This window comes from Agelaius phoeniceus, chromosome Z (genome assembly GCF_051311805.1).
Source record: "Agelaius phoeniceus isolate bAgePho1 chromosome Z, bAgePho1.hap1, whole genome shotgun sequence".
NCBI classification, from domain to species: Eukaryota; Metazoa; Chordata; class Aves; order Passeriformes; family Icteridae; genus Agelaius; species Agelaius phoeniceus.
In genome coordinates, this window is record NC_135303.1 from 51,381,400 (window position 1) to 51,407,755 (window position 26,356).

Here is a 26,356-nt window from a genome sequence, read left to right on the forward strand (position 1 = left end):
ACCTAATATGATAAATATTATTTCACTTATTTTTACCAGTTATTTAATATTAATATGTGCTTGCTCTTGTGGCACTCCCTCCATTAATCAGGAAAAATCCATTTAAATGGGCCACAGAAAGAGGCTATGTGGTATTTAGTGTCAAAAAGTCAGAAAAAAAAAATTTGTCTAACAGTGTTTTTCTGAATGGCCCAGGAAAAGGTGAGCATTTATAAATGCTTTTGTAGGTTTCAGTGGATGTAAACAGGTGAACAAAAGAAAATGCGGCATGCTGAGTACTAATTAGGTAGAAATCTTAGAGGGGCAAATCTACTTCATAATAGAAAGATGCTTATCGAGCCTATTTCATTATGTGTTGTAAATGCTACTGTGAAATAATATACCTGTGGCTCTGGCAGAGAAGGGAAGGCATTTTTGGTGTTGATGGAAATCCATGTAGAACTATATAGGACCGGTGGTTCCTGATCTGACATCCAAATTGCGTGGTACATCTGCAGCCTAATTGTACACTCTGATGTGTTTGGGCTGTGTCTGTATCTGTACAAAGCTATTTTCCAGCCCTTATGGGCGTGTGATGCTTGCTGATCTGTATCAGGTGGCAGCATTAAGATTCTGCCTTGACAGTTGTATCATGGAAGGGGTTTTGGTTTTGTTTTTACGGCTTGACTTGGGGAGAAATCTGTGGAAGAAAACTGATAATATTGTCACCATGGTTATAATGTATTTTGATGTTGAATGTCAGGAAATGTTGGCTCCAAGCACTGATCTTAAGGGGGATGGAACAAAAAAAATACAGTTTTGGAGACTGGTTTATATGTCTGCCCAGAAGCTCAGCTTTTCATGGTAGGATTGAGACCTGAAAACAAACTTTTTGAAAAAAACTCATGCTTGTATGAGTTCTGGAATAGAGTGACACCAGTCTTCGTTGTCAGTTGCTCTTGAAGGACCTAGGTCTGTGTAATAGAGAATAAAAGAAAAAATGTGTTGGGCATTGCAATAATCCCCACTACTTTCTGACCAGTATTTTTGTCTGATTCTGAAGAATCTTTGTTGCCAGTGCAGAAGCTGCTTGAGAAAATGCAGATGATTAAGACAAAGCTGCTTAGGATGTTATCCCAGCATTAAACCTATTTAGATGGGAAGGAGTGAAATGAGGTGTCTGGAAAGAGAAGCTGCATTTGTGCTTTGGCATAGTTTGTGCTGTACAACAGTATGATACTCCACCCGAGCAGATCTGTGTGTTGCAGATTGCTAGATTATTTGGTGAAAAGAGTGATATTTTTCCCTGGGGCACTGAAACTGTTTCTGTGTGCTTTTTCATTCCTGTGTTAGATCAGAAATGCTCTCTATGTGCTAGAAGGGGAATATTCCTTCAGATACATGTGCACAAAATCTACGATTGGGACCAGGACTTCCTGTATAGCCAGTTGCACTTTTGTCCACTTGTTCTATGTAAGTAATAAACTGAGTCCTGTTGAGCTGCAAGATTATTATGAACTTAGTTGATTTTAGTAAGATAAATAATTTGTATTTTGTATGTATTTGTGAAGACCAATGCAAGCTGGAAACAGTTACATTAAAATTCATGGGAACTTTTTAGCTCCGGAAGAGTTGAATCACTGTTGCCTCATTTTTTACTAGATTTCTTTTATAAGAACTGGATCAGAAAGTCAAAGAGTTGCTGAAAAAACCTGAAATGCTTGATCTTTGCTGCGTGGCTTAGCTGGTGTAGTTGACTGGCTGCCTGTCAGAGTTTGTTCTGCTGCTACTTAGGGCTAGCCAGAAGCATATGGTAACTTACATGCATAATATGCTTGCTGACAAGAAGAGGGTAACAACTTCGTTTTTGTTTTTTGGTTTTTTTTTTTTTGGTGGGTTTTTTTTTTTGGTTTTTTTTTTAAATTTTGGTTTTTTTTTAAATTTTATTTTACTTTTTGTTGCAAGAATGAATAAGAGGATATTTGTAGGCCTACAGTGAGCCACTCTTATTTTTTCAGCTTTCTAGAGTTAAATTCTAGTTCTGCCAGATTTGAAGCCAGGTCTAAAGATTGGGACTCCCATGTACTAAGTGACTCATGACTGAGGTGATGAGCCTCTCTCTGTGTCTGCTGATGGGGCTCCTACACTCCAAATAAAGAATTAGTCATTAGATTGCTAAGAGTGGGAATCTAATGACAGTGTTTTTAGGGTCCTTGTGAAAAATGGAGGACAGAAGGAGGAGGACACTCGAGTTAGTGTCTGTTTTTGGTTGCTGTCCTGTTCTGCTGGACTTGGGCAGCCCTGTGTCGGGCTGGAACAGGCGAGAATCCCCTTTGCTGAGCATAAGCATCAGGAGAAAAAGAGGTTGTCGTAGACAGGAATAAAGGACTAGCAAAGTGTTGAACTGCTATCTTGGCAGCAGCTTAGATTCAAATTGTCTGAAAGCAACAGCTGAATGTAGTCTAAATCTAGTCCATTTCCTCGCTTCATGAGAAGGTATCTGCTAGAAGTGTATTTTGGATGGATCATTTTTTTTCTACAGAAGATCCACCCTTGTTCTGGTATATTTTTTCAATTATGTTTTAATTTACCCTTAGTTTTGATGATGCTGTAATGATTGAGGTATAATAAACCCGACAAATTTGTCCGAAGTATCTCTGTAAAAAGTCTGTTCATTTGTGTAAGGTCATAGCATCTTCTGTCCCCCAAATCAGGCTTTTTGGTTTGTTTTTGGAATCTATATTTCAAGCTATCATTCTCTTCCACTAATTTTGAAGCTTTCAAATGTTTTTATTTTAAAGGAATGAAGAAATTAGCTTGATTTTAGTGAGTCATATGTTTTCTATTATTTTAAAACAAAAATATAGCTAAAAAGCTAAGATGCTGTGTACTTCCTTGTTTTGGGATTTGAGTATAGAGGACGATTTGAAATAAAGGTCAGATTGCTTTATCTCTCTTCCCTTCCCCCTTTCTTCCCCCCCCCCCCCCCCCCCCCCCCCCGGCTTTAAAAAATATATTTTGGGTTTCAGAAGACCATTTTGTAATTTATAACCTGAGATTTGAACAGATCAAATAGTGTAGTTCCATAAAATGACTAAAAGAAATGCTGTGTATGAAATAAGTAGCGATAACAAAGTAGCGATAACAATTGAAGAAGACTTTGTCAGGGTGTAAATACTATCAGAGAATGTGTTTTTTTAGAAAATAAAAAATGTCAAATGCAGCATAAAAATTGTCTAAAGACAATTCATTGATGTATTTGTACCATATATTCAAATGCTAGCAAAGCTTTTCTTTTTGTAGCCTTTTCTCCCTTTCTCTGGATGAAAATCAAGTAGTATCTTAAGGCAGAAGAGACTCATAAGGATTATCTTGCTGTGTTCACTTTAGAGTTAGAAACTACATTCCTCCAAAGCATCCAATACAGTAGTGTTCCTTTGGTATTGTGTAGGTTGATGTTGAAAGTAAATATGATACTTTGTACATATAAGTAGTCCACATAAATGATATATCTGTTTTTCCCATTGTTTTCTTCTCCTTCATTTCCAAAATTCAAGGACAGCCATAGAATACAGTCTCATTACTGCAACATTCTTCTAGTAAAAAGCTCTCTATTATCCTATTTGTTGTTGATTCCCAGTAGTTACAGTAAATATTGCAGTAAATGTCATGGGAAAATGCCTCTTTGGATCAAGCTGTGTACTCAGAAACTTTTCCTTTACAGTGCATTGGTATTTTGACTGTCTGTGGTGGTACTAGAACTTTGTAAACCATTTTATGTCTCTTCTTCTAAAAATACTTTATATTTTCTGTTTTAGTCTAAGACTTCCTTCCTGTTGTATTTTAATCTGTCATTTGAGGCTTTATCTCTCTCTTTGGTGAAGATCAGTACTAAGCTTTGAGTTCAACCCAGCACCAAACAGAAGCATTAGAGGCGTGGGTGCCTTTGATGATAGGATGGTATTTTGCTCATATTGGGTACTGAAATGATCAGTCTTGAAGCAGCAGTGCTCCACCCCCGGTTAAGTTGTTGAATTCAGACAGTGACATTAGGTAGTTACATAAATGCAGCCAATATTTTAAGAAAACATCAGTGATCCTAGGATAAAAATGCATATAAGAGCAGACCCCAGCAGTAGGGGTCTCTTAGTGTATATGAAGAGAAATCAGATGATCCCAGAGGCCTTAGAACTTCTTGCATAAATGGACATTTTCTGATACAGGATTGCTTGTGTGCTGCCTTAACTCTTTGTTACCAACATCTACCTGATTAGTGATGTCAACTGTACATATCGAATTTCTTTACTTTATGTGATTCTCACCCATTTAGAAAAATCATACTATTGTAGTATAGTGTTTCTGTGTGTCCATGATACAAAAAACTGTAAATCCTTAAATGCATATCCTGTTGCTTTAACCATGGTTCCAAGTTGGGTCGTTGCTCTTGCCCTGTGTGCCTCTGCCTGGTCCTCACTTGAGCTGCCAGCGCGACTGTGCTGTGCAGATTTCCTGCTTTTTTGTTTTCCTATGGCTTTCTACATAACCTCCCGTCATTCATTTGCTCTTTTATGTGGAGAATTTGGGGAGGGCCTGAGGGCCCTGCCTCTCTTGTCTTCATGAATCCTGGGGATTCCTTGTCTACTAAGCTCTTCTTGATCCTGTCATGATCAGCTTGGCTGGGAAGTTGAGGAAAATCATGGTGAGAAAGTAGAATCATTCCTGATAGTTGCATGTTTCTGAGTCATAGGTGTTTTCTCGTGTGGCTCAGCACAACAGCAAGAGCTGGAGTTACCTTTTCTGGCATCCTTGTTGTGATGGATAGCATTCCCATAGCTACCATGGAGATGTGCAGAAGAACACACAAACCTATGGCTGTAGTCCACTGTATGAGGGCATCTGATACATGGTGCCAAGTTAGGAGGGCCGTTTCTCACTTGGTTGAGTGCTAAGGTCTCTTACATTCCTGTCTTAGTTTCAGGTTTAGTGTCCTGTGTTTTCTGCCCTGCCCCAAGAGGAAATATTACTTGTGCCATTTTGGAGTTTTACAGCTGTGTAATTGTGACACTTTGTGCTGAGTTACCAAGTTGCTGAAAGACTCTGGGACATATTTTCATGTCCCTGGTATGAAAAATGCATGGCTACACCTTCCTTCCAATGTGTTTTTATGTAACAGCAGCCCTTTGTTTGGAGGACTGAATGGCTAGCTAACCGTTTTTGAGTCAGTTGCAAATGTTTGAATATTCTTAAAGCAAGTATTTAAAAGTTTTTCCTCTAAGAGTAAGTTCTTGTTTGACTTACTAAAGGATCCCACAGACAAGAAGAAAAAAAGTTCCTAAACTATTAGAAATGTGTATTTAGTTCTGCATATGGGTATCCTGACCCATGTCTCAGTGTCTCTGAATGTTTAAAGCTAACCATGTTGGATTTTTTCCCTCAAGTTTGCTGTAATTTTGTTGGAAGTATTTTCTCAAGACTTTTGTGATATTGTATATATCTAGGTGGTATTTCTACAGATGTCTACTGCAGAAGTCTAGGTATTCAAGTGTTTAACTCAAAGAGTGTTTGTCATGAGCTGATGCAATCGTGGCACAACTGTTGTAGACATACCTCATTTAAACTCATCAGATCATCAGTCTTTACAGTGCTCTATTACTGTACAAGGAATAACCTTGATTTTTAGAATGAGAATAACAGATGAATAACTGCATTAGTGCCAACTTTAAGTGAATTTGTGAAGCAAAGCAAGATGAAACACTTATGTTTACTTTTATTTTTTTTAAGTTTTCTACTTTATCTTAAAATCAAGTAAACCTAATCACACAGGAAGCATTTGTTTCTATAGATATTTCCAGAACTACCTATGCTTTCAAAGTTTTCTCTTTCCTACAAGTTCTAAAATAACTGTATTTTACATGTACAGATCTGATTGTGGTAATTGGTCATGCTTTGGCTAATAGTTTTGTTAAACTGTCCTACTGTAGCCTTTCTGAAGATTAATGTTAGTTGAAATGGAATAGTAGAGAGTTACTGAAAGTGTGTTTAGTTTTCTCAGACACAGACAGTCCACAAGTTGTTTCCTCCTGCTCCCTCCTGACCCCCAGTGTAGATGGGTTTTGTTACTTGTTCTGGACTATTCTTTGTGTCTCTACTCAACCCAACTCAGAAAAATCTCACAGAGATAACTTTTTCCTGACTTTGACTTACCAGCTTCACATCTTTTGAGATCAAAAGACATATTTCCACTTAAATAGAAAATGCTTACAAAAGAGAGAGGCTGGAAGTTGTAAACTGAGGGAGTTACAAAAATTATTTGAAATAAAAGCTTATTAAATGTACTCTTGAAACCTAGTGGAATACTACAGTAGGATATGTCTTTTTTTTAGAAGAATAAGCTTCCTAGCTACTCTTCCAGTTTGTATTTTCCTTGGGAGTTTTCTTCAGGTAGACAACGAGGCACAAAATGTAGCTGGATCATTTGAAGTCTTCTTGCTTTATTTATGTTTCTCATTACGAAAGCGCTTGCCAGCTCTTTTCAGTTCTTATGTGAGAAGGCATATATTAACTCATCATCAGCATATGCTGCTGTACCATATTCTCTGCAATATGTTTTTATTTAGTTACTTCATTGCATGGAATAACACAAAATACTTGAAGTACCTCATGTATTAAAATTGTAGCAAGAATTGCCAGCTTTGAGGAGTTTATTCCATCAGACCAGTGTCGGGTACTGATTTAAGCTCAAGATGAGTGCCAGGTTGGTCACTTTTTAGTACATATTTGGAGCTGGGGAGCAAATAAATGTGTAGTTCCACCCTTGCTGCAATATTTTTAGCTTCTGGGTATTACTCTAAGCAAAGATTTTTGGCATGCCTGTAAGAAATCTTTTAAAGCCCTCATATACTTTCGAAAATAAAGAACATCTTGAACTAGAGGTATAATTTTAGGACATTCTGGAGGAGGATAAGCAGCCTGGTAGCTGATACAGGCTTCTTGAATGCTGTTTTATGTATGATTTAGTCTTAAAATGAACCTAGGAAAGGAGTTAGCTTTTTTTTTTTTGAAATGTAGTGGTGTTGAGTTACATTTGCATTATCTTTTATGTAGTACTCTTGAGATACGCTTTCAACACATTGTTGAAGTTTTACCTTTAGTAAGATGAACATTTAAAAATATTTTAATAGAGGCTTAAAATAAGTCTTCTGTAGTATGTTGGTTTAACCATACAGTTGAATACTGAAAGCTGAAACCTGAAGTTCTGACTGGACAGGTTGTCTGTTGGGTTTTAATTTTTGGTTTGTGCTATTTTATTTAGAAACTGGAAACTGTTCATTTTAATAAGTTTAAAATAGGATGGTAGGCTTCTTGTTGGTTGGTTTGGGGTTTTTCTTGTGTGTATGTGCTTGTTACTTTGAAGGCCTTTATGCTTTCAGGAGTGCTTTCAAGTACTCTGCTATGCTTTTAAAACACTTGAGTCCCTAAACTGTTTTGCCTTTGGGTTTTTTTCTTCTTTAATTATTATTATTTTTTACAAATATTTCAGGGACGAGTTAACATCTGAAGGACAAAAATCTGATCACCAGGGACACTGCTTCTTTTGACTCTGCGTTTGCTGTTATAAGAGAAGTGCTTGTTCATGGGGTCCTTTCTGAGTGCAGCATCTGTGAACGAGCTCCTCATGGTGTACAAACAAATGCATTGAAGAAATGCAGCATTTCTTTAGCAGTATATGTGGCTGCAAGGCAGTGGAAATATACGTGGGCTTTGCTGCTACATGAGGCATACACTGTAACTCTGCACGCACAGAAATGTGCATGTGTGCATACGCATGTTTAAAGCTTGTGCCTAGGTGATAACCAAGCTTCTGAGAGCATCAAAGTCCTTTGGAGAATAAGCTGTGCTTCCAAGTGGTTGCTGCAGACTCTCTACTGTAAAGCTAAAGAATTTAGCTTTCAGTTTGATTTAAATTTATCTTTCTGGTTAGATCTGTGTCCTTCTGTTCTGCATATATATATATTTGCCTTCAATTTAACATAGCTTTTTTCAGCCTTCCTTGAAAGCTTTTTCTTTACTGCTGTAGACTGTAATACACCTATTATCATAATGACTTTTCATCATGAAAAGGCCCATCTTATGGACCAGCTCTTATCCTACTAGAATTGCACAAGTTCCTATTGTTGATCATGACAAAACACAATGACTTTTTATGCCATTTTTTTATCAGCTGCAACTGAAGTGCAGTTGAGTTCTAGAAGTCAGGGGATTTAGCTACAAAAAATGTATGTGATGACTGAGCTTTTAGGAAAGTACCTAACTCATCAAATTAAACAGTTTTGTTATGTGCTTTTGATATATTTGTTGTTTTTAAATAATAATATGTTGGGTATGAATCTGGCCTGCAAGATGGAATGAAAGCAGAAGCTAGTATTCTGCATCTGTTCTATATTTTCGTGATTTCTTTTTTCTTCATTTGGTAGGGGGAAAAACTGCACCTAACTGAGCATAGTTGACTACCATAGAAAATATGGTCAAACAGTACAAAATAGTTTTTAAAAATATAGTACTGAAGGGTCTAATAGGGACATGTAAATGTATATGCATTTCTTTTGTGGGATTTAATACTTGAGGCTTGCTTAGAATTATGGAGTGTGTCTGTTACATCCTTGCAAAAAATGATTGTTGTTTTTACTTTCAAGAAAGAATTCTGTACCAAACCTATGCATTGGGCATTGCTCCATCCTTGCCATAGGAAGCTGGTGCTCATGTCCCCTCTTCCAAATGTCTTACCCTTAGTTTTTAGTCTATTAAGTCCAAGAATAAACACCTTTCTGTTCTTAAATTCCTAGCCATGCTGTGGTGCTGACATATATGCTTGAAGGTAGCAACTCTATCATGGGAGTGAGATATACAAGACTTTGTGGGGCAGAGAGCCTTGAGTGTGCTAAGATTCTTTTTGCAGTATGCTTAGCAACTTGCCCAGTCTGACTTCCTAACTCATGGCTGGAAAAATGTTTTGAACAGCAGTGACTTTATTACTTTAGTTGTACTGCTCCTAGAAAAACTGACTACTCATGTCTTGGATGGGTGGACTGCTTAATGGGTAAAACACTGGATGGCTGGGCCCAGACCATTGTGAATGGAGGTAAATCCATTTGGTGGCTGCTAGCTCTGCTTGCTTGGGCCTGATTTTGATGCCAGTCCTATTTAACATCTTTATTGATGGTCTGTACATGGGGATTGAGGGAATCCTCAGTAAATTTGTAGACAGTGAATTTCCTGGGTGAGTGTGTTGATCCTTTTGTGGGTAGGAAGGCTCTACAGAGACCTGGGCAGACTCAGTCAGTGGGCCAAGGACCACTCCATGAGGCTCAATAAGGCAAAGTGCTGCCCTTTAGTCTCAGCAAACCCCTGCTGCACTACAGGCTGGGGGAGAATTGGCTTAAGAGCTGCTGGGCAAAAAGGGACCTGGGGGTGCTTGTTGAGAGCCAGCTCAGTGTGAGCCACTGTGTGCCCAGGTGGCCAAGAAGGCCAGTGGCATCTTGGCCTGAACCAGAGCAGTGTGGCCAGCAGCACAAGGGTATGATCATCCTCCTGTACTTGGTGTGGCTGAGGCTGCACCTCGAGTCCAGTTTTGGCCCCTCTGACACCTCCAGGACATTGAGGTGCTGGAGCTTGTCCAGTGAAAGTCAACAAGGCTCATGGAGGGACCATCAAACATGTCTTATGAGGAATGGCTGAGGTAGGTGGGTTTGTTTGGTCACGAGAAGAGCAGGCTCAGGGGGAACTGTGTCATTCTCTGCATCTCCCTGAAAGGAAGCTGTAGTGAGGTGGGAGTTGGTCACTTCTACTGTCCCTGCAGTGGTAGGACCAGAGGAAATGGCCTTCAACTGAGACAGGAGAATCAGATTAGATATTAGAAAAAAGTTATCACTCCTAGGGAAGTGGTGCAGTTGCTGTCCCTGGAGGTGTTTAAGAGGCATCTGGATCTGATGCTAAGTGATGTGGTTTATGGATTACAGTGGTAGTGCTGGACGGATGGTTGGACTTGATCTTGAAGGTCTCTTCCAACCTTGAAAATTCTATGACTGCGTGAATGCTTAAAGCAGGAGAGGGAAATACTGGAAGGAGGTAAGTTAGAGTAACAGACTGACTTGCCTTTGACTTTGGCAAGTTAGAAAACAGCTATTACGAATCAGCTGCTTGTGGCTGGGTTTCATCCACACAAGTAGGACTTCTTTCATGAGTTTTTGCCTCATGAAATAGGCAAATAGGACGTGATGTTGAAGTTCTCTCTGTGTCTATAGATGTGTGTATATACATATGTGTGTGTAGAGGTATTTAATTACATTTTTAAGTATAACGCAGCTAAAGTAAGTTGCAGTTAAGTTGGCATTTGCCTTTTTACTCCACTTTGGGGAGTGAATAATGATATAAAGACCATTAAATACTTGTCAGTTTGTTACTAACTTTTTCTGGAGACTGTTTGTTACTATAGCAATTGTTGCGCCTAGAACTGGCTGATAATGTTGGCCCCTTGTCCTCATGTGAGACTCCAGCATTAGAATGTTATTTTGTTTCTGTTAAATATGCCAGTGATTTTCTATAGTATTCACTCTATAGTATTCACTCACTATTTGTGTATTGCTAGTGTACTTAGTGATGTGAAAGCACTTAATCATCCACATTGATCAGAATGGGATTTCCATTAGCTATGTATAGTGTTGATAAAACGCTGATAAAATTTCTTGAGTTCAGAAGGCAAAAAATCTAACTGAGGACCTCAGAACAATCAGGTCAAAATATGTTCTTGAGTGTAGGAACAGTCAAATTTTTCATATTTCTCAATGCTGGTGGTACCTTTTTTTTTATACAAAAATATGCTTCAGAAGTAGCATTCCTGCAGGGTAAGTCCAGAACTGGAGGAACTTCCTGCTCATCTCAATTTAAAAGAACTTTGCTGTTGCTTATTGGAATGTTTAATTTAATACTAAACTCATAACTTTAGTAAAAAACTTTGTTGTTAATTTTTCATTGCTAAACATCGTTTGGGGACCTAATGCTTTCCTTGGAAATGGCCTCCAAAACAATTTTTTTGAGGGTACTATCATAAATCCGTGATGTGGCCAACAAAAACAAACGAGATATGTTTTTACTAGTTTTAATAGCCATGTTACCTTCAGTGTAGGTACACTCTATATTCTTTCTAACTTGAAATAAAGAAAAAAAATGATGCCCTGAGTGGGGGGGAGGAAGGGATTTGTTCTTTCCTTGTTGAGTTTTATTTATTTATTTCTGTTTGACTTTAATTATATTAGTCAGTTTGGTCCAACCTTCTCTGCAGAGTTGATACTAGCCTATACAAGTGAAGTAACTTTTTGCCCTTGTCATATCCATAGTGACCATGTAGATAGATAACAAAAATAGATGCCTTGGTTAAGTATTTCAGTTATATGGGAAAATAAGCTGTAGTGAGCAGTATAAAATGGAATTGTAAAGAGTTACTCTGTTTTTATAAGCTGTTCAAAGATTTTTTTCATGTTTTGTGGTATAATTATTACTCTTTTTGCACTGGGGAAAAATACATAATAATGAGAGATGTTAAATAGAGGTTTTGGCATCCATTAATCAATACAGAAAATAAACTGGCAATGCTCTTGTATTTAGCAAATTGAAATTTCCATTCATTCACAGACTCTGAGGAAGTATACCTTCCACACATCCCACCATTAGTTTATTATAAACACATTGAACTCTGTCTAAAATAATAGGATTTTCCATTTTACTTGTCCTGTTCCACTAGAATGTTGTTGTATAAATGCAGTTTTCTCAATAAGTAGCACTTTAAACTTATTTGAGGCAAATATGCAGCCTTTTTTCTTCTGTAAGCTGTTATTACTTTAAAAAGCTCTTGTTCTTTTCCCTTGTATCTATATTGATAAGAGGTATAAGGATTCATGATCCTCTTGTTCCCTTAATCACCCTTCATTTCATTTGCCTCAGTCTGTCTTTTTATTTATTTATTTCTTAAATGTATGATCAGGATTATGTATGTGTGGGAACTTGTGTGTAACTTTTACTGTGGTGCTCAATGTTCAGCCTTGCTACTGTGGCTCTGGATTCCATTTATCATTTTTAAGGCTTTGTCACTATGTAAATTCATCACCACTTTTCAGTTGGTAATTACTGCCAGGTCAGTGTCATCTTTGGCTGTTTTCACCTACTGAACTTCTGACTGGCAGAACATTCTAGTTGTGTAAAATTTGCTAGTATAGTAGTTGCATTGTTTAATCCTGTTGCTATTGGAAAACTGTGCCATCCTAAACATTATGTTGCAATATCAGCCAAAAAATGGCCTTTTCTTGTGTGAAGGGAATGTTCCTGGCTCCCACTGTGGCCTCCACAGCGAAGGCAGATGCTGTGATAGGATGAGAGGAAATGTATATTATTGTGTGATCAAGTCCCATGTGGAAAACGCAGCCCTTGTGTCCAGTCTGCTTGTACCTCCTGGCAGGCAAATGGTTAGTGAATAAGAAGGGTTTCATTTCACAAAGACCTAAGTCACTATAGTACTTATTGAGGGCTTTGATTCCCACTAAAGGAAGCAATTTGGTGCATCTTAAAAGGAAGTTCTGTTTTTCAACTTTATGCTCTATCATTTGCTATTTTCTTTTCTGCTGTTCATGTTAGTTAAATGACTCCAAATAAACATGGAGATGATAAACCCCCAAAGGTTTATCTTTGAACACTGGACTTGTTTTTCAAATCTGTTATGTGGATCTAAAACTGAACATCTATGGAAGACAAACATACAGTGGTTTCCCATTTTGCTCTGCACCCTTCATAGCAAGGACAAATAACAAACAAATACTGGAGTCTGCTGGCAGAGCTGATGTTTCTGGTTAAAGCATATTGACTGTGGAATACAGGTCCTTTTGTGCTACAAATTCGTACCCAATTTAGAAAAACTAAATCCTCTGTGTACTATTCCTCAATGTTTTAATTCATGAAGAATTGAAGTGGAAGATTCCAATTAATTGTTTTAAGGAAATAAAGGTTGAAGAAGTGTGTATGTATACGTGTGCACACACACGTGTGTGTGTGTGTGTGTATGTAGGTATGTATATATATGTGACGAACACTAGAAGAGTGTGCCATTGCTTTTCAATGTGACAGTTTGAGGCAATTTCCTTGAAATACCTAAAATAATATACAAAATTTTAAAAGAGGTTTTTGGCTAGGTTGGCAATCATGTTCTTGTGAAAACAAGACTTGCATAAATGCATGGATTTTTTCCAGTCCTGATGCTTCTTCAGAGCTTTTAAACTTCAGTATTAAGTAGTAAATATATGTGTGTTAAATCTTATGTGTGCCTATATTCCTTGGGCAGTTTAGTTCATGTCTGTGTGTTCAGGTTGGCACCAGTCCTGCAACTGATACCAAACAAATGGCTCAGTCATTGCAGTTTAGAAGCAGTCTGCTCCTGCCAGCTCTGGCAGCTTTCTTGGAAGAGAGATGTCAACTTGTGCAGAACTTAGCTTTTCCTAAGTGAATAAATTAATGCAAGTTGTAGACCTAAAACTGCCTTTGGAATCTGCTTGCAGTGATCTTTGTTACATGCTGATATATCCTTTAGTATGAGAAGATATGTTGTGTGCCTTTTTGGCATTCAAAGAATGAGAAGAGTCATAAAACTCTTGAGCAAGCTCTGAGGGCCCTTAGTATGTGCAGGTGTTAAAGCTACTGCCCATAGAGGGGTTCTGAGCTGAGATGAAATCAGTCCACCTTCTCTCTTTGCTCTGATAAAAATCACTGTCTTTTTATGTCCTCCACTTACAGCTGTAGCAGGGAACCTGTGGCTTGTAGGAGAGATGCAGCCCTTGGATTTGTCATAGTCTGCAGCAGCTTTTTGGTATTCTACTTTTGGGTGACACAAAACCATGTGGGAGCAGGAAACTCACCAAAGTGTTTGGTTTAAGAGGATTCATTTCTCCCCTAAGGAAAGTTTGTCTCCTTTCCTACCTTGCTGCACTTGCTCTTTGTATACATCTTTTTAGCCTACTTTGTGGGAAGTCTCTTCAATTTAAAGTTTAATTAAATGTATGTCACATACTGAATATAGTGACTTATTTTCTGCCATAAAATTGCCTCCTTGCTCAGAGCTTACATTCCCTTCATCCTCTGTCTCTTTCTGCAGCTTTGCCCTTTGTATTCTGTTGCCACTTGGTCTCATTTGCAATAAAATTTTTGCTCTGATTATTGCCTCTGCTTTTGAAGTGATGTGAAAGCCTATAAAACCATACAAAATTGCTCCGTGTTACTGTGGAAATGAAACTGTTTCAGTATAAGCTGTGATCTGTCTATGAAAAGAAAAAAAATCTTGCTAATGAAATAGATGTGCAAGGCAAACGTATTAAATGAATGATGTGTGCTGTTAATGTTTCCTTCAGTGGTTTGAACACAGAAAGGAGAGATCTCATTTTCAGTGCATGAAACATTAATCACTTTCAAAGGTTATTAAGGAAGAAGCATGTTTTTTTCTGTAGTTTTTGAGCTTTTTTTCCCCCACCAAGGTCCCAAAAAAGTAGCTTTTAAGTAAGTTGCTTGCTTCAAACAAGAAATATGTCCACAGACACTTCTCAGCTGTATTATCTTCCTCAGATCTTCAGATTTTTTAATTAATACATTTTTGTTGAGACTACTACCTCTTCTTCATAGTCTTATGTTTCCAGAGAAAGTCTTACAATTTTTAAAAGGCTTTTTAGCTTTGTAGGAAGGCAACAACTGGAAGGTAATTCTCTGAGGTTGAATGGAGTGTAAGTTACTGCTGCGTCAACCTGTAGTGCACTCTATCCTGAAATGAAAGGATGTGAGACACCAGGTTGTTTTTCCTCACAGTGACAATGGCACTGAAGATGTGCTCTACCTTCTTCCTTCTGTGTTACCCCGTAATGCTGAGCAGCTGAATGCTGTTGCCTGAAGTGTTGCTTTGACGCCAGACAGATTTTAAGATAAATTCAGTTTTCGTGGGGCTTCCTGTACACCTCTGTGTCTTGAGTATTTTTATTGTTTTTATTATTATTATTTACCTTCAGTACCTTTTTCAGTAGCTAAAGGTCATATAAACTGCTGTGGAATTCATAAGACAACATTTTTTATATATACCCTCTTTGTTCACTCAAAAACCATAGTTCTGCAGCTCTTAAATATTAATGACATGTAGTATTCTTTGTTACAAATTTTCAAAACCTGAACAATGTAATTTTCATGGGACACATCTTCAAGGTTTTCCATAATAAGAGGGCAGTAATAGCTTTTAGAAAGCATTTTTAATGTTTAATAATTTCATACACGTTAATACCATAATGTTCTCCAGATGGTGAAATCACTAAGCAATAAAAATGCTTTCACCCTGGTAATGTGTGTGTCTCCCTGAATGCCTGCAGCCATGTTCTCTGTTCTAAATCTTTCAGATGTAATCAGTTAAATATGGTTAGTTCTCAAAATCAGTTGGATGGGAGACCGTTGGAAGACATTAGATAATTGAAAGAAATGATCTTGGCAGTACCTGGTGCATTTCTCACTTTCCTTAATCCACACTTGGGGAATGCCTGCAGACCAGAGTGAAGAATGGAGCTCTACAGTATGCTTGCTGAAGTACTTCCTCTAGAAGAGATACCAATAGTGGTTCTGGCAGCTAGTGACCCAAAGAAATCCCATATTAATCTGCTTGACAATCTTCATCTAACTTTTTTTGTTTTATGGTCAGCCTACATAAATCTCTTTGAAAATTGTTACAGTATTGCCACACATTATTAACCAGCTCAACAATGTTAATTTTTTTAGCTGGATGGATTCTTGCCCTGTTCGAGAGCTGAACTGTTTGGACTTCTGCACAAGTGATTAGAAAATATTCCAGTGTTCAAATGGTTTATAATTTCATCAAGGTGACTTTTTTACAATGTGTGTGCATTGTAAATAATTGGCGGTATGCAAAGCCAAATTGGTTGTTTGGATTGTGAACTGTGAGTGCATACTGTTGGCTTGGCTGCAGAGTTTCTGTAACAGGATTGTGAAGTGTTTCTGAAATTTAGGTACTGAAAAAAGTAAATTCTTTAAGAGGGTATATGCTCTCAAAGCCAGGTGCTAGCAAAGCCCTGCAGTCCTGAAGAGTTGGAGGGTGGGAGTATCACATGCATGGCTTGGACATCTGCACAATCATCACTGAAGATGGAAGGCAAGATTAAGAGATGTGTTTATTGGGCAAAATGAGGATACCTGAACAGATCCTCAGCTGAAAAGTTTTCTATGAGTTTTGAAGAGACAAAAAAGAGAACAACATGCAACAGTCTCACCATTGTGCCCTGTGTAAGAAGGGATGGATGTGACAAATGAGAGAGTGAAAGAGGAAAGTGGAGAGAAAGGAAAAAATATGCTCATCTAGGAAGGGATAGAACCAAATATCTCCAGTCTGGGGTAACATGTATAGCCTTGTGATAGGGCCTTGAAGTTGAGGACTTTGAACCAAGTGCTGTTAGAGCTGAGAACAGAGGGAGGCTTTCTGAGGTCATGAATGATTTGTTTCCATCTAAGGAGATACGTTTGGGGCTCTTGTAGGTGAATGAAGAAAGGATAAACTGGAAGAACTACTAAATACTAATAATATCAAAATATAGTGGTAGTGATGATGTGATGTTCTGGGCAAAATTAAAATTGCACTAGTTAAGACATGATATATATTTGATGGAAGAAGCCAATGTGCTCTCACTCCTTAAAAGAATCAATTCATTAAGGGTTCACACTTAACGTAAAAGACACTTGAATCAACTGCAGTTTTTATAACAAAAAATCCTCTTCTTGAGCAGCCTTAGAAAACTAGATTTTTTTTTTAATGGCTCTCCTGGTTTGGTTTTCTTTATTAATTTTAGAATTATTTTTTATTTTTATAACTTATGTCATAGGCATCCAGATCAACACAAAATTAATAAAAATTTACAAAAAAAACCAATGATTCATACATGCAAGAGTGAGAGTAAGTTTAAATGTATGAAGTTATATTTTATAGCAATTTGGCACTATTGCTGTTTTGGTTTTTGTTGTTGGTTTTGCTGGGGCTTTTTTTTGTTTGGTTGGTTTTTTGTTTCCTTTTATTGGAGTTGTTTTGTGTTACTTTTTCCCTCCCCAGTTTAATGGTTTAGTGCTGGCACTCAGGCATCCTTGGTCTGTTCCAGTTTCTTGGAACAATAAATCTGTAGCCTTTCACTGTTATCTACACTATCAACAAGTCACATCAGAGTCTGTGCAGTAGGCTGATGATGTTGTTTATCACCTTCACTTTCACAATGTGCACATGTATCTTTCTTCCTAGTTGAATGCTGGACTGAAAAACCCAATTTTAACACCTGGTTACCTCATGATCTAAGTCAGACAGCCAGGTCTAGGTCTGCTAGGTCTACACCTGGTTAGGTTAATTTTCTGTAAAAGTTTTGGTATGGGTCCAGTCTAAGTGGGCAGCAGGGGAGAAAAACCATATAAAGTTGCAGCTTTTGTGACTCCTTATAAATGATTACTTACAGTAATCATTTATAAGTGGAAGTTAGCCCATGTTAAATACCTGTTAGGCTCATTTTTTCCTTCAGGTGTTGCTTTTCAGGCACTGGATAAAACTGGATGTCTTCTTCCAATGTCCAAATGCATAGTCCAAGTCAAGAGCACCTCTTTGCGGAGGCTCTGGTACCTACCATTTGAAACAGGCCTTTTAGATCATGGGGAGCAATATTGTGTTTGAGGGCAGGATTTTCAAATTCATGGGATTTTTTTTCCTCTATCTATTGAATGCTTCCCATCTTGCATGAAATATTTTTTGGTTTTGGTCAGTCTATTCTCTTCCTATGAAGAATGTCAATAGAAAAAGAAATAAAAGGACTGGAAAATATGTTCCTGTTTATTTTGTAGATTTACTGTTTTGCCCCCTTGGCAGTCTCACATCAAATTTCAGTCACCTTTTGATTCTACTTGGTGATTTTTTTGACAGATCTCATTTTTAAACCAGTGTATGTTATGCTGCATACTGTTGTTTCCTACAGACTTTCAGCTGAAAACTGTTCTTCATTTCTATCAACAGTTATCTTCAGTAAACTTACTGGAAAGCAGCTCAATTCTTAATATGCTACATTCTAGAAAAAGTTCTGCAAGTGTGAGCTAAAGGTAAAATTCTGGTGCTTGGCAGATGTGGTTTTTGCAGACTGTTGTGTCTGAACAAAACAAAGGAAAAGCAAACCTGTTGCGGTGCGCATTTGGCCGCCGGTGATCCCTCTGACCCAGCTAGCAGCAGAGCGGCTGGAGACGGGCCGGCAACAACACCCCGAGGGATCTGCAGAGATCATGGGAAAGCCTCTGGTCTCGGGAGCTTGAGGATGGTGTGGTCACATGGCACAGCAACAAGGAAACAACAGGTACAGCTGAAGTGCCAAAATTGTAGATATTTATTAAATAAATAAATAAAAGGGCACAAACAAGGCTGCAAAACAAAACATAAAGAGGCTGCTTCAGAAGACTCCAAAGTGGGGCTGACACACCTACATATAGTCTCTCATAGAATGTTCTAGAAGCCTCTGGCCGTTGATCACAGGCTGTTGATCTGCATGTCCACTCCCAGTTGGTCCCAGACTCCTTTCTGAGTTCCTTGCTCCTCACCATAAGCTTCTCAGATGTCATTAGTTGTGGCTTTTAATTTCTTTAGGCATGATGTTGGTTGTCTGTGGTGTGGCAGTTTGCCCAGTCTCTGGCCTGTCCTCTCCAGGACAGGCTCCCACACAAAGTGACTTCTGAGCATCTGTTGCTTACACAGTTACAGGGTTCTTAGTAGTTCACCTAAAGATGGTAGCTTTAAATAATATGACAATTGTGTGGTGATTTATCATAATCAATTTTAGTTATTCTTCTTTGCTTACAGTTAATAAAATGTAATTTCTTTTAAATGTTTGCTAGACAGATGATGTTCATTTGTCTGTTTTCTGTCCCAAAATTTCAAGAGCATTATAATGGAGAGAGCAATCCAACATGAAAGCAAATGATTGTCTCATTAAAAAAAGGCTATAAAGCCAAGTGGAGACATATGAGTTGTGAATGTTCTGATTTTTCCTTACTGTCATAGTCCACAACTCTTCAATTATGCCTGTCATCTACCATGAAAAGCTCCTTGGGAGGAAGCACTGTGAGGAAACTCTCCATCAGCATGTGTTAGTTTTAGGAAGTGTTAGGATACATCATCAGCTGGCTGAGGAATGCAAAGGAAAAGGCAGGAGCCTTCCTTTTGGCAGCCAGAGAGGGACCAGAAGGTGTTTTGCCTTGCTAGGTGCAACCAGCCATGGACTGGTATATGGTAGTTTTTCCTCACTTCAGCCCCTATGTTGGCGTCCTCCAAGACCCTCCTTAGTCACAGGAGAGTCCTCACAATCTGAGCAGTCCTTCACTTGTTGTAACACAGAAGGAAAATCATGTATTTGTTTGTGAAAAAATTGGGGATGACCATGAAACAGAGGCTTTTCTAAATGCGTTTTTCTTAATCCTCTGACATTGCAACTCCCAGGATTTGTCCCATAAAAAAACCCAACCCAATAACAAACAAATAAACAAACAAACAAACAAAAAACCCAAACCAAACCAACCAACCAACAAAAAAACCCAGATATGATTTGCCATACAAAAATTGTCAGCTCCGTAAGTATTAGGGTTTTATTTTTAGGTTCAAAATTATAATATCTGAATATTTTAAAGTATCTAGGGAACATATGACACAAAGTGGCATTTCTGTCCCTGGCTGACTTTCAATAGAATATTTTTACAGACATTCATTGTGCCATTTTGTCACACAAAGTGTAGGAGAATCAGGATACTATTTAAGGGCAGAGCATACATATTTCCCTTTCTTGGGGTCGTTTTGTGTAAATCTGCTTGAGAGGCATAGGAAGAAAAAAGCCCTCACAATTATTTGGTCAATTGTAAATTGTGATTGCACATTTAGTACTCTGAGAACTTTTCTGCTTCATGATTACTTTATCAAAACTGATTAATTCAAGGGTTTATTTCCACCTTGTATTTATAGTCTATACTAATGGTAACCCCGTGTTATCAGCATACTTCCTCTGACATGCAAGCCGATGTAATTTAAAAGGTGCAGGATTTCTCTGTCATGCTGTAACAGCTATTTTATTCTGTCCAGGTGCAAAAGGAACATGTATGCATATATAATGAACTTGCTACTTATGGAAAAGTACTTCTGTGACTGTGTGTAAATACTTATTCTGTCATTTCTTCATCCAACTTTTTGTTCCAAAATTCTTTTCCATAGATTTTATATTTGTCATGAAATTTTATTATTGCTGAAAAGTTGTAGTCCAACACTTTCTCCCTGGGATAGTGAGACCCTGTATAAAAACCTGTATGGATGACAAACAGCACTGAAGACTTTGTAACCACGTGAGTAGTGTCTTGATTTCAGCAGCTTTGCTGATAGACTAAGCTTTACTATGTGGCTATGTGCTACTTTTGCAATGAGGAATCCTTTTTTATTAAAAGCTAAACCATAATATACTTTATTCAAAGGTAACCAGCATGTTTATCTTTATTCAAAGATAAGCAGCTCAAACCTGTAGCATTCATGAGCTGTGTTACTGTGGAATGACAACTTAGCTTATGATTTGCATGCTCTTTTTTATTATTTCTTCTGATCCCTGGGATAAAGTGTTGAAAATTTTCCCATCTCTTGCTGTGTTTCTTTTGGTTCTTAAATTCTAAATGTTCTTCCACCCTAGCACTTTTCGTAGTTATCCAGCAATTTCCCAGGATCTTTAAATATTTGATACAGAATCTGTTATTGTAACAAGAATTAAACAGGAATGAATAAGGTTTCTCTGTACAATTTATCAGGTTTCCCTTTTTGCTACTTATTCTGAGGATTTATGTTGTTTTTTTCAGATGTTGGTTTGTTTTTTTTTTAATTTGGTCAAAAGTTATGTGTTAAGTTTATGATTAAAATGAAAATACAGATTGTTTGTCTAAAAGCAGTATTTAGGTATTACAGAGTTGAAGAATACATTGCTTCAATTTAGCTTTGTTGGAAACAGCCTATATAGTTTTAAGTTTTCATCTTGTCTCTTAATAAACCTTCTCTTTTGGCCAGTATGTAAGAGATAGAGAAATAGTAAACTCTGTTGAACAGTTAGCAGAGGTGGATAGACATTTTCTTTGATGATAGATCTTCAGTGATGCTATCTTCTAGTTTCTAATAGACTTCCATAAATGATCAGATTAATTGACTGGCAGTGGTTTAACTATTATAATTAGATTAGTTTGGTTTTGGTGGACTCAGTTCATAATTAGTAAGTATCGTGTGCTTCTTTTCTTGTGCCATCTCTGAAAGAGTCAGCACAAGAAAAGAAGCATTATGATGGTGTTCTCTAAGAAGGTTGCTAAAATGGCTATTCTCATACTACTTTGACTTACAGAATCAAATGCAACTGAATTTAAAAACACTTACTGAAAGTAAAAACCTATTTAAGAAACATAATCTATATCATATCATTCATCATATCATTCTATCTGTTCTCAGCTTTTCACATTCTGATACTTTGCTTGCTTACATTTTGAAGTTTGCTTTCTGTGTCCATGCTTATGTTCTTACGTTGTAAGAGCTCTGCTGCTTCTTCTTAGTTATGTTATGTTTCAGTGTGTAAAGAAACTTGCCTTTTAATGTTTTTAAAATAGAAGAATACATAAATCTGACTACTTGGTTTGTTTACATTGTTGCTGGAGAAGATGGAAATACTTTATAGCAATTTCAAAAGTGTTTAAAAAAATCAGAGATTTTTCCTGTAAAGACTAAAGATGATCTTTATGTCAATATTCTTTGTGTTCAGAAATTAATTACAAGTGCAAATAATTTGTTTTCTCTACGTGGGAAAAAAGGGAAGATCAAATTTTGAGAGATGCCCTTTTTCTTCCCAAAAAGCAGTTACTGTTTAAATTGGTTTTGAGGCATGTTATTTACAGTGTCTTCTTGGCTATAATGGTTATGTTTTTGTTGCTTTAATTTGCATACACAAGTGAGTTTTATTTCAATCCATTAGTATGGCATAAGGGTAGGATATATTGGAAAAAAAAGCACTTCAGATATTTGGTTTCAAGTGAGACAGTTCTTATTTTTTGCAGGAAATACAGTAAAGCTACATGACCGAAACAATAGCAAGGATAATCTGTTTATTATGTTTTCTCTCAGTGATTAAATAGTTTCAGGCAATTCTAATTGCAAAAGCTGCTTTTCAGTGTTGAGTTTTGAAAAAAGGCATTTAAAATTTTTTTTCTGTAATTTTATTAATTTTTCCATTTGCAAATTTATTTTTCTCAGTATTGTGTCAGCATTTATTTGTGCTAACAAAGTTTTTGAATAAACCCCTTCTTAATTCTGCATTTGTCTCAATATTGAAATACTATTTGTTAATATCAGTTTGAAATTAATCTTCAGGCTCATAATAGATGTGGAAATATGACAACAGAATGTAAACTGGTAATGATAATTTTTATCTAAGAAATTTCTATTTTTTTTTTTTGTTATTATTCAAGCTTACTTCAAAAATTACTCTTTTCAGTGCTTGACAAAATTTACATGTTTGATATTTTCTCCAAGGTCTCAACTACCTAATTAATTGTGAGTATTTTTTGAATACCTTTTTGTGTTATTATTATGCTGGATTTGTACTTCATTAGCTGTCATGCTACGGCCGATTATATAGTTCTCATGGAGGCATGATGATAATTGATAGTTTATAGTCCTGGAATAAGAATTGTAATGTTTGTATTTGATAAAGATAATTCAGTGCCTTTTTTTTTTTTACATTTCCAGGAAGCATATTTCTTCTGGCATCTCTTTTAAAAATTGGTTTGATATTGTAAAGGAAATTTCCAGTTTCCAACAAATACCTAAAGGAAGATGAATTTATTTGTCCAGTGGGTTTCAGTTCAAGTTTGTATGCAGAAGGTAATTAGTCCAATGCACTCTCTGTTAATTTCCTTGACCACAAAGTCGCAGTAAAATACTGCTGCGGTTAGTCAGAGGACCATCGCTTGATGAGAGCTCTGCAGGTCTGGTTGGTCGACAGAGGTAAAACGTTGCAAAGGGAAAAATAAGTGTTATGCTTATCTGCTTGTATCATAAGTAGTGATATGGCTGTAGGGAGTAAATTAATCTGGTTAAAAGTGGTTTTACCTGTACCTGACAGCTGGCTTTCTTCATCTGCCTGTGGAATACGTAGGGTTAAGGAACATGTGGAAAAAGTGGATAAAAAAGAGGTACTTTTTTCCCTTCTCAGAAAATACATAGTAATCAGTAGAGCTTTATTTTGTCAGTTACAAATGCAGGTCTGTTTTTGCTGTTTAACAAGAAAAGGGAATGAAAATATTTCATACTTTTAGTTGTAGCAATTCAATATTAATCCTATTAAGTAGTGTAAATTCTTTAATAAGAAGTACATCACAAAATGCACACTGTAAAAATTTGATGTCATGTTAGTTTTCAGTTTTAAAATTTGTTGGGTTATGGTGACTGTTTAGTAGGTAGTACGTAAGAAGTAAATTTGATTTGTGCACAAAAGACACTAAGGTGCTGAACTGTCAGTGACTAATCAATGATGATGTACAAATCTCCTTAGCCTGATGCTAAGGAGATTTGTACAAGTTATGCCTTGTTTGAATGAAATATCATGACACCAGTTCTGTCTTTTCAAGTTTAGATGACTGCTGTAAAATGTGCCATTAGTATACAAATATTTCTACATTAATAGGCATTTTTTAAAGTACATTTACCCTTGCTAAAGATAGCTATGGACCAGCACAGGAATTAATTTGAAGAACAAAAAGTAGGAAAAAAATGGGTTATCTTCATAATTTCAAATATTCATAGCACTAACATTATGGCATTAGAATTTCCCAAGATGTGTTATAAAATTGAAGTTTCAGCAGTCTTAAACCATAAGCAGAGAGAAAAGAAATGTGACTTAAGCTTGAAAAAGGCGGAATGATAAAAATCAGTAGCTTAAATACTCTTTTTAATCAGAGTCGAGTCTTGTAAAAACACACGAAAATGTCTAATTTTCTGTAATGGTTTTAAATGGCACACATTATTTGGTTGTATTAATTGGCTATTTCATTATAGTTTTCATAAATTTCATTCAGGCATAAGACAGGATTATAATATTTTTCCATTGCTCTTATGGCTGACAGACTCGCTGCTTCATATTTTTATCTCAAATATTGCTAATGTTCTCTAAGTAAAAAAGTGTCTGTTGTATAAACTCTTTGACTTGGCACCTTTTAATGATATCAAATTGCAGCAACATTTTGTCTTTAAGAAGTTGGTCAGACTTCTCTTTGTCAGATTGAACCTAAATCATTGACTCAGGGCTACTTTTCTTTCCCTTTTGTAGTCTTTTTTATTTCCCACTGTAGAGAAAACACTTAATTCATGACACTATTAGCATGTACAGGTAGCAAAAATCATTGTCACTATATGCAGCAAACTCAAGTGTTTTAAAATATGACAATGCACAGTTGTCATCAGAATGAAAGACTTCCTGTCAGATCGATATGCTTTCTGTCAGTAACATATATTGACAGTTAATGGTCTTACAGTATGGTTATGCAGCATTGATAATCAGAAATCAGATCTGTGACTGCTCTTTCTGTTTGTGGTTAGTCAAAGGAAGGGGCCCCTGTTTTGGGTCCCCTGTCCCTGACATCCCCAAGCACCCCAGTTGCATTCTTAAATCCTATTGACAGCATCCCATAATTTCTGTATGAATATTTCTTTGAGTCCCAAGGGAAGTGTCTATGTCAGGTGCCTCTGTCAAAGCTTCACACCTTCTTACTCAGAAATAATAGTGTTGTTTGTAGAAATGATAAGAGATTTAAGAAAGATGCCTGCATATTTATAATCATATCTAGTGAGCACAATGAAAAAATATGTGTGAACTGGACAGTTCATAAGAACAACATTTTTCTTGTTACAGGAGCAAAATCTCCAAGACTCAAATAATGTGTGTATTTTGATTTACGATATATGCAGAAAAACCTCACTTGATTAGTGTGGTGCTCCAAAGGTAGTTGTTTTTCCTCTCTGAAGGAGAAGAAAAAAACCTACTACACTACCAGGAAACAAATTTTCAGGCATAATTTAACAACTAAAGTACGGCACAGGCTGAAATCTGTTACAGCTTGATTTCAGAGGCTTACAAGCCTGGGGACGAGTGAATGAGCAAGAAAGCTGACTCTGTAGATGAGTCAGATTGCCTCTTTATGGAAATTTTTGTGTTACTTAAATTTATGTATGTGTTTTACAAATTAGTCTGAGGAAGTGAAGACTAAGAAGGGCTTTAAATACAGAAAACAGCAATTTTGCTCAAAATATGAGTTTTGTGCATTTAATATGTTTCTAGAAAGTATTAATTAGTTGAAATCAAGTTACTGCAAAAGCTTATGTTTGAAGCTCTTCCAGTGAGCAAATCAAGTGAGATTTCTCTTTTTCAGAGCTGAACCTTTCTTAAATTGTTCAAAAGGGCTTGTCTGTTGTTGATATCAATCTATGTCCCAGGTGGATATGGTAAATGCCAACTGTTGCATTTTTAAATACAGATGGCTGATCCAACTTCATCATTATTGAATACTTTGAGTGATAGTTTCTCTAGTTGTTTTTTTCCACATTGTCCTCTGTTGTCTTTTGGTGACTGGTTAGCTGTTAGAGACAGCAAATGTCTGTATTTGTATTAATTATAAATTACTGTCTGTATGAAACTTACAGTAGGTAATCTTGCTTAACTGTATACATACACAGAAGCAGAAGTGTGATTCTTGTACCAGAGTGCTGCCATATACTTGTACCAAGTATTTCAGACTTACATTTTAAATCACACAAATGTTGAACATATGAATGTTTTAAGACCCGACTCTACTGAAGCAGTTTACTTAATATGCTTTTTTAATGCTTTTTGCAAATTGGAAGTTATTTGAAAGTTATTGAAAGGTGTTCTATCCATTATATCACTTTCTGATAATAAAATAGAAAATATATTAAAAGGAATAGTATTTTAAGTTGTTTCAAAAAGGATGAAGTGTTCTGTTGCAAAGCCCCTAGTGACTGACTATAGCCTAGTTACTGAGGATTACTTGGGTTAATTCCATTATTGTTAGATCTGCTGTACAACAGGGATATAGGTCATCTCTTGAAGCAAAGCAGAAGCTACAATAGCTGTATGAATTACTGTAGCTGTAGCACCAGTCTCCCTCTAGAGTGTGTTGAGACAGAAGAATGAAATGGAGACACTGCTGTGCA

General features: G+C 36.8%; 1 protein-coding gene across 2 annotated transcripts in view; it reads left to right on the forward strand.

The window, feature by feature from the left end:
* CHSY3 (chondroitin sulfate synthase 3) overlaps positions 1-26,356 on the forward strand; it is a 139,281-nt gene that overhangs the window by 3,474 nt on the left and 109,451 nt on the right. Inside the window, exon 3 of one of the 2 annotated variants that reach the window (XM_077171469.1) lies at positions 1,333-1,452. The exons of the other annotated variant lie outside the window; for it this stretch is intronic. Within the exon in view, the coding sequence (XP_077027584.1) occupies positions 1,333-1,452 (120 nt within the window). The remainder of the gene's footprint in view (positions 1-1,332; positions 1,453-26,356) is intronic. 2 annotated transcript variants of the gene reach the window in all.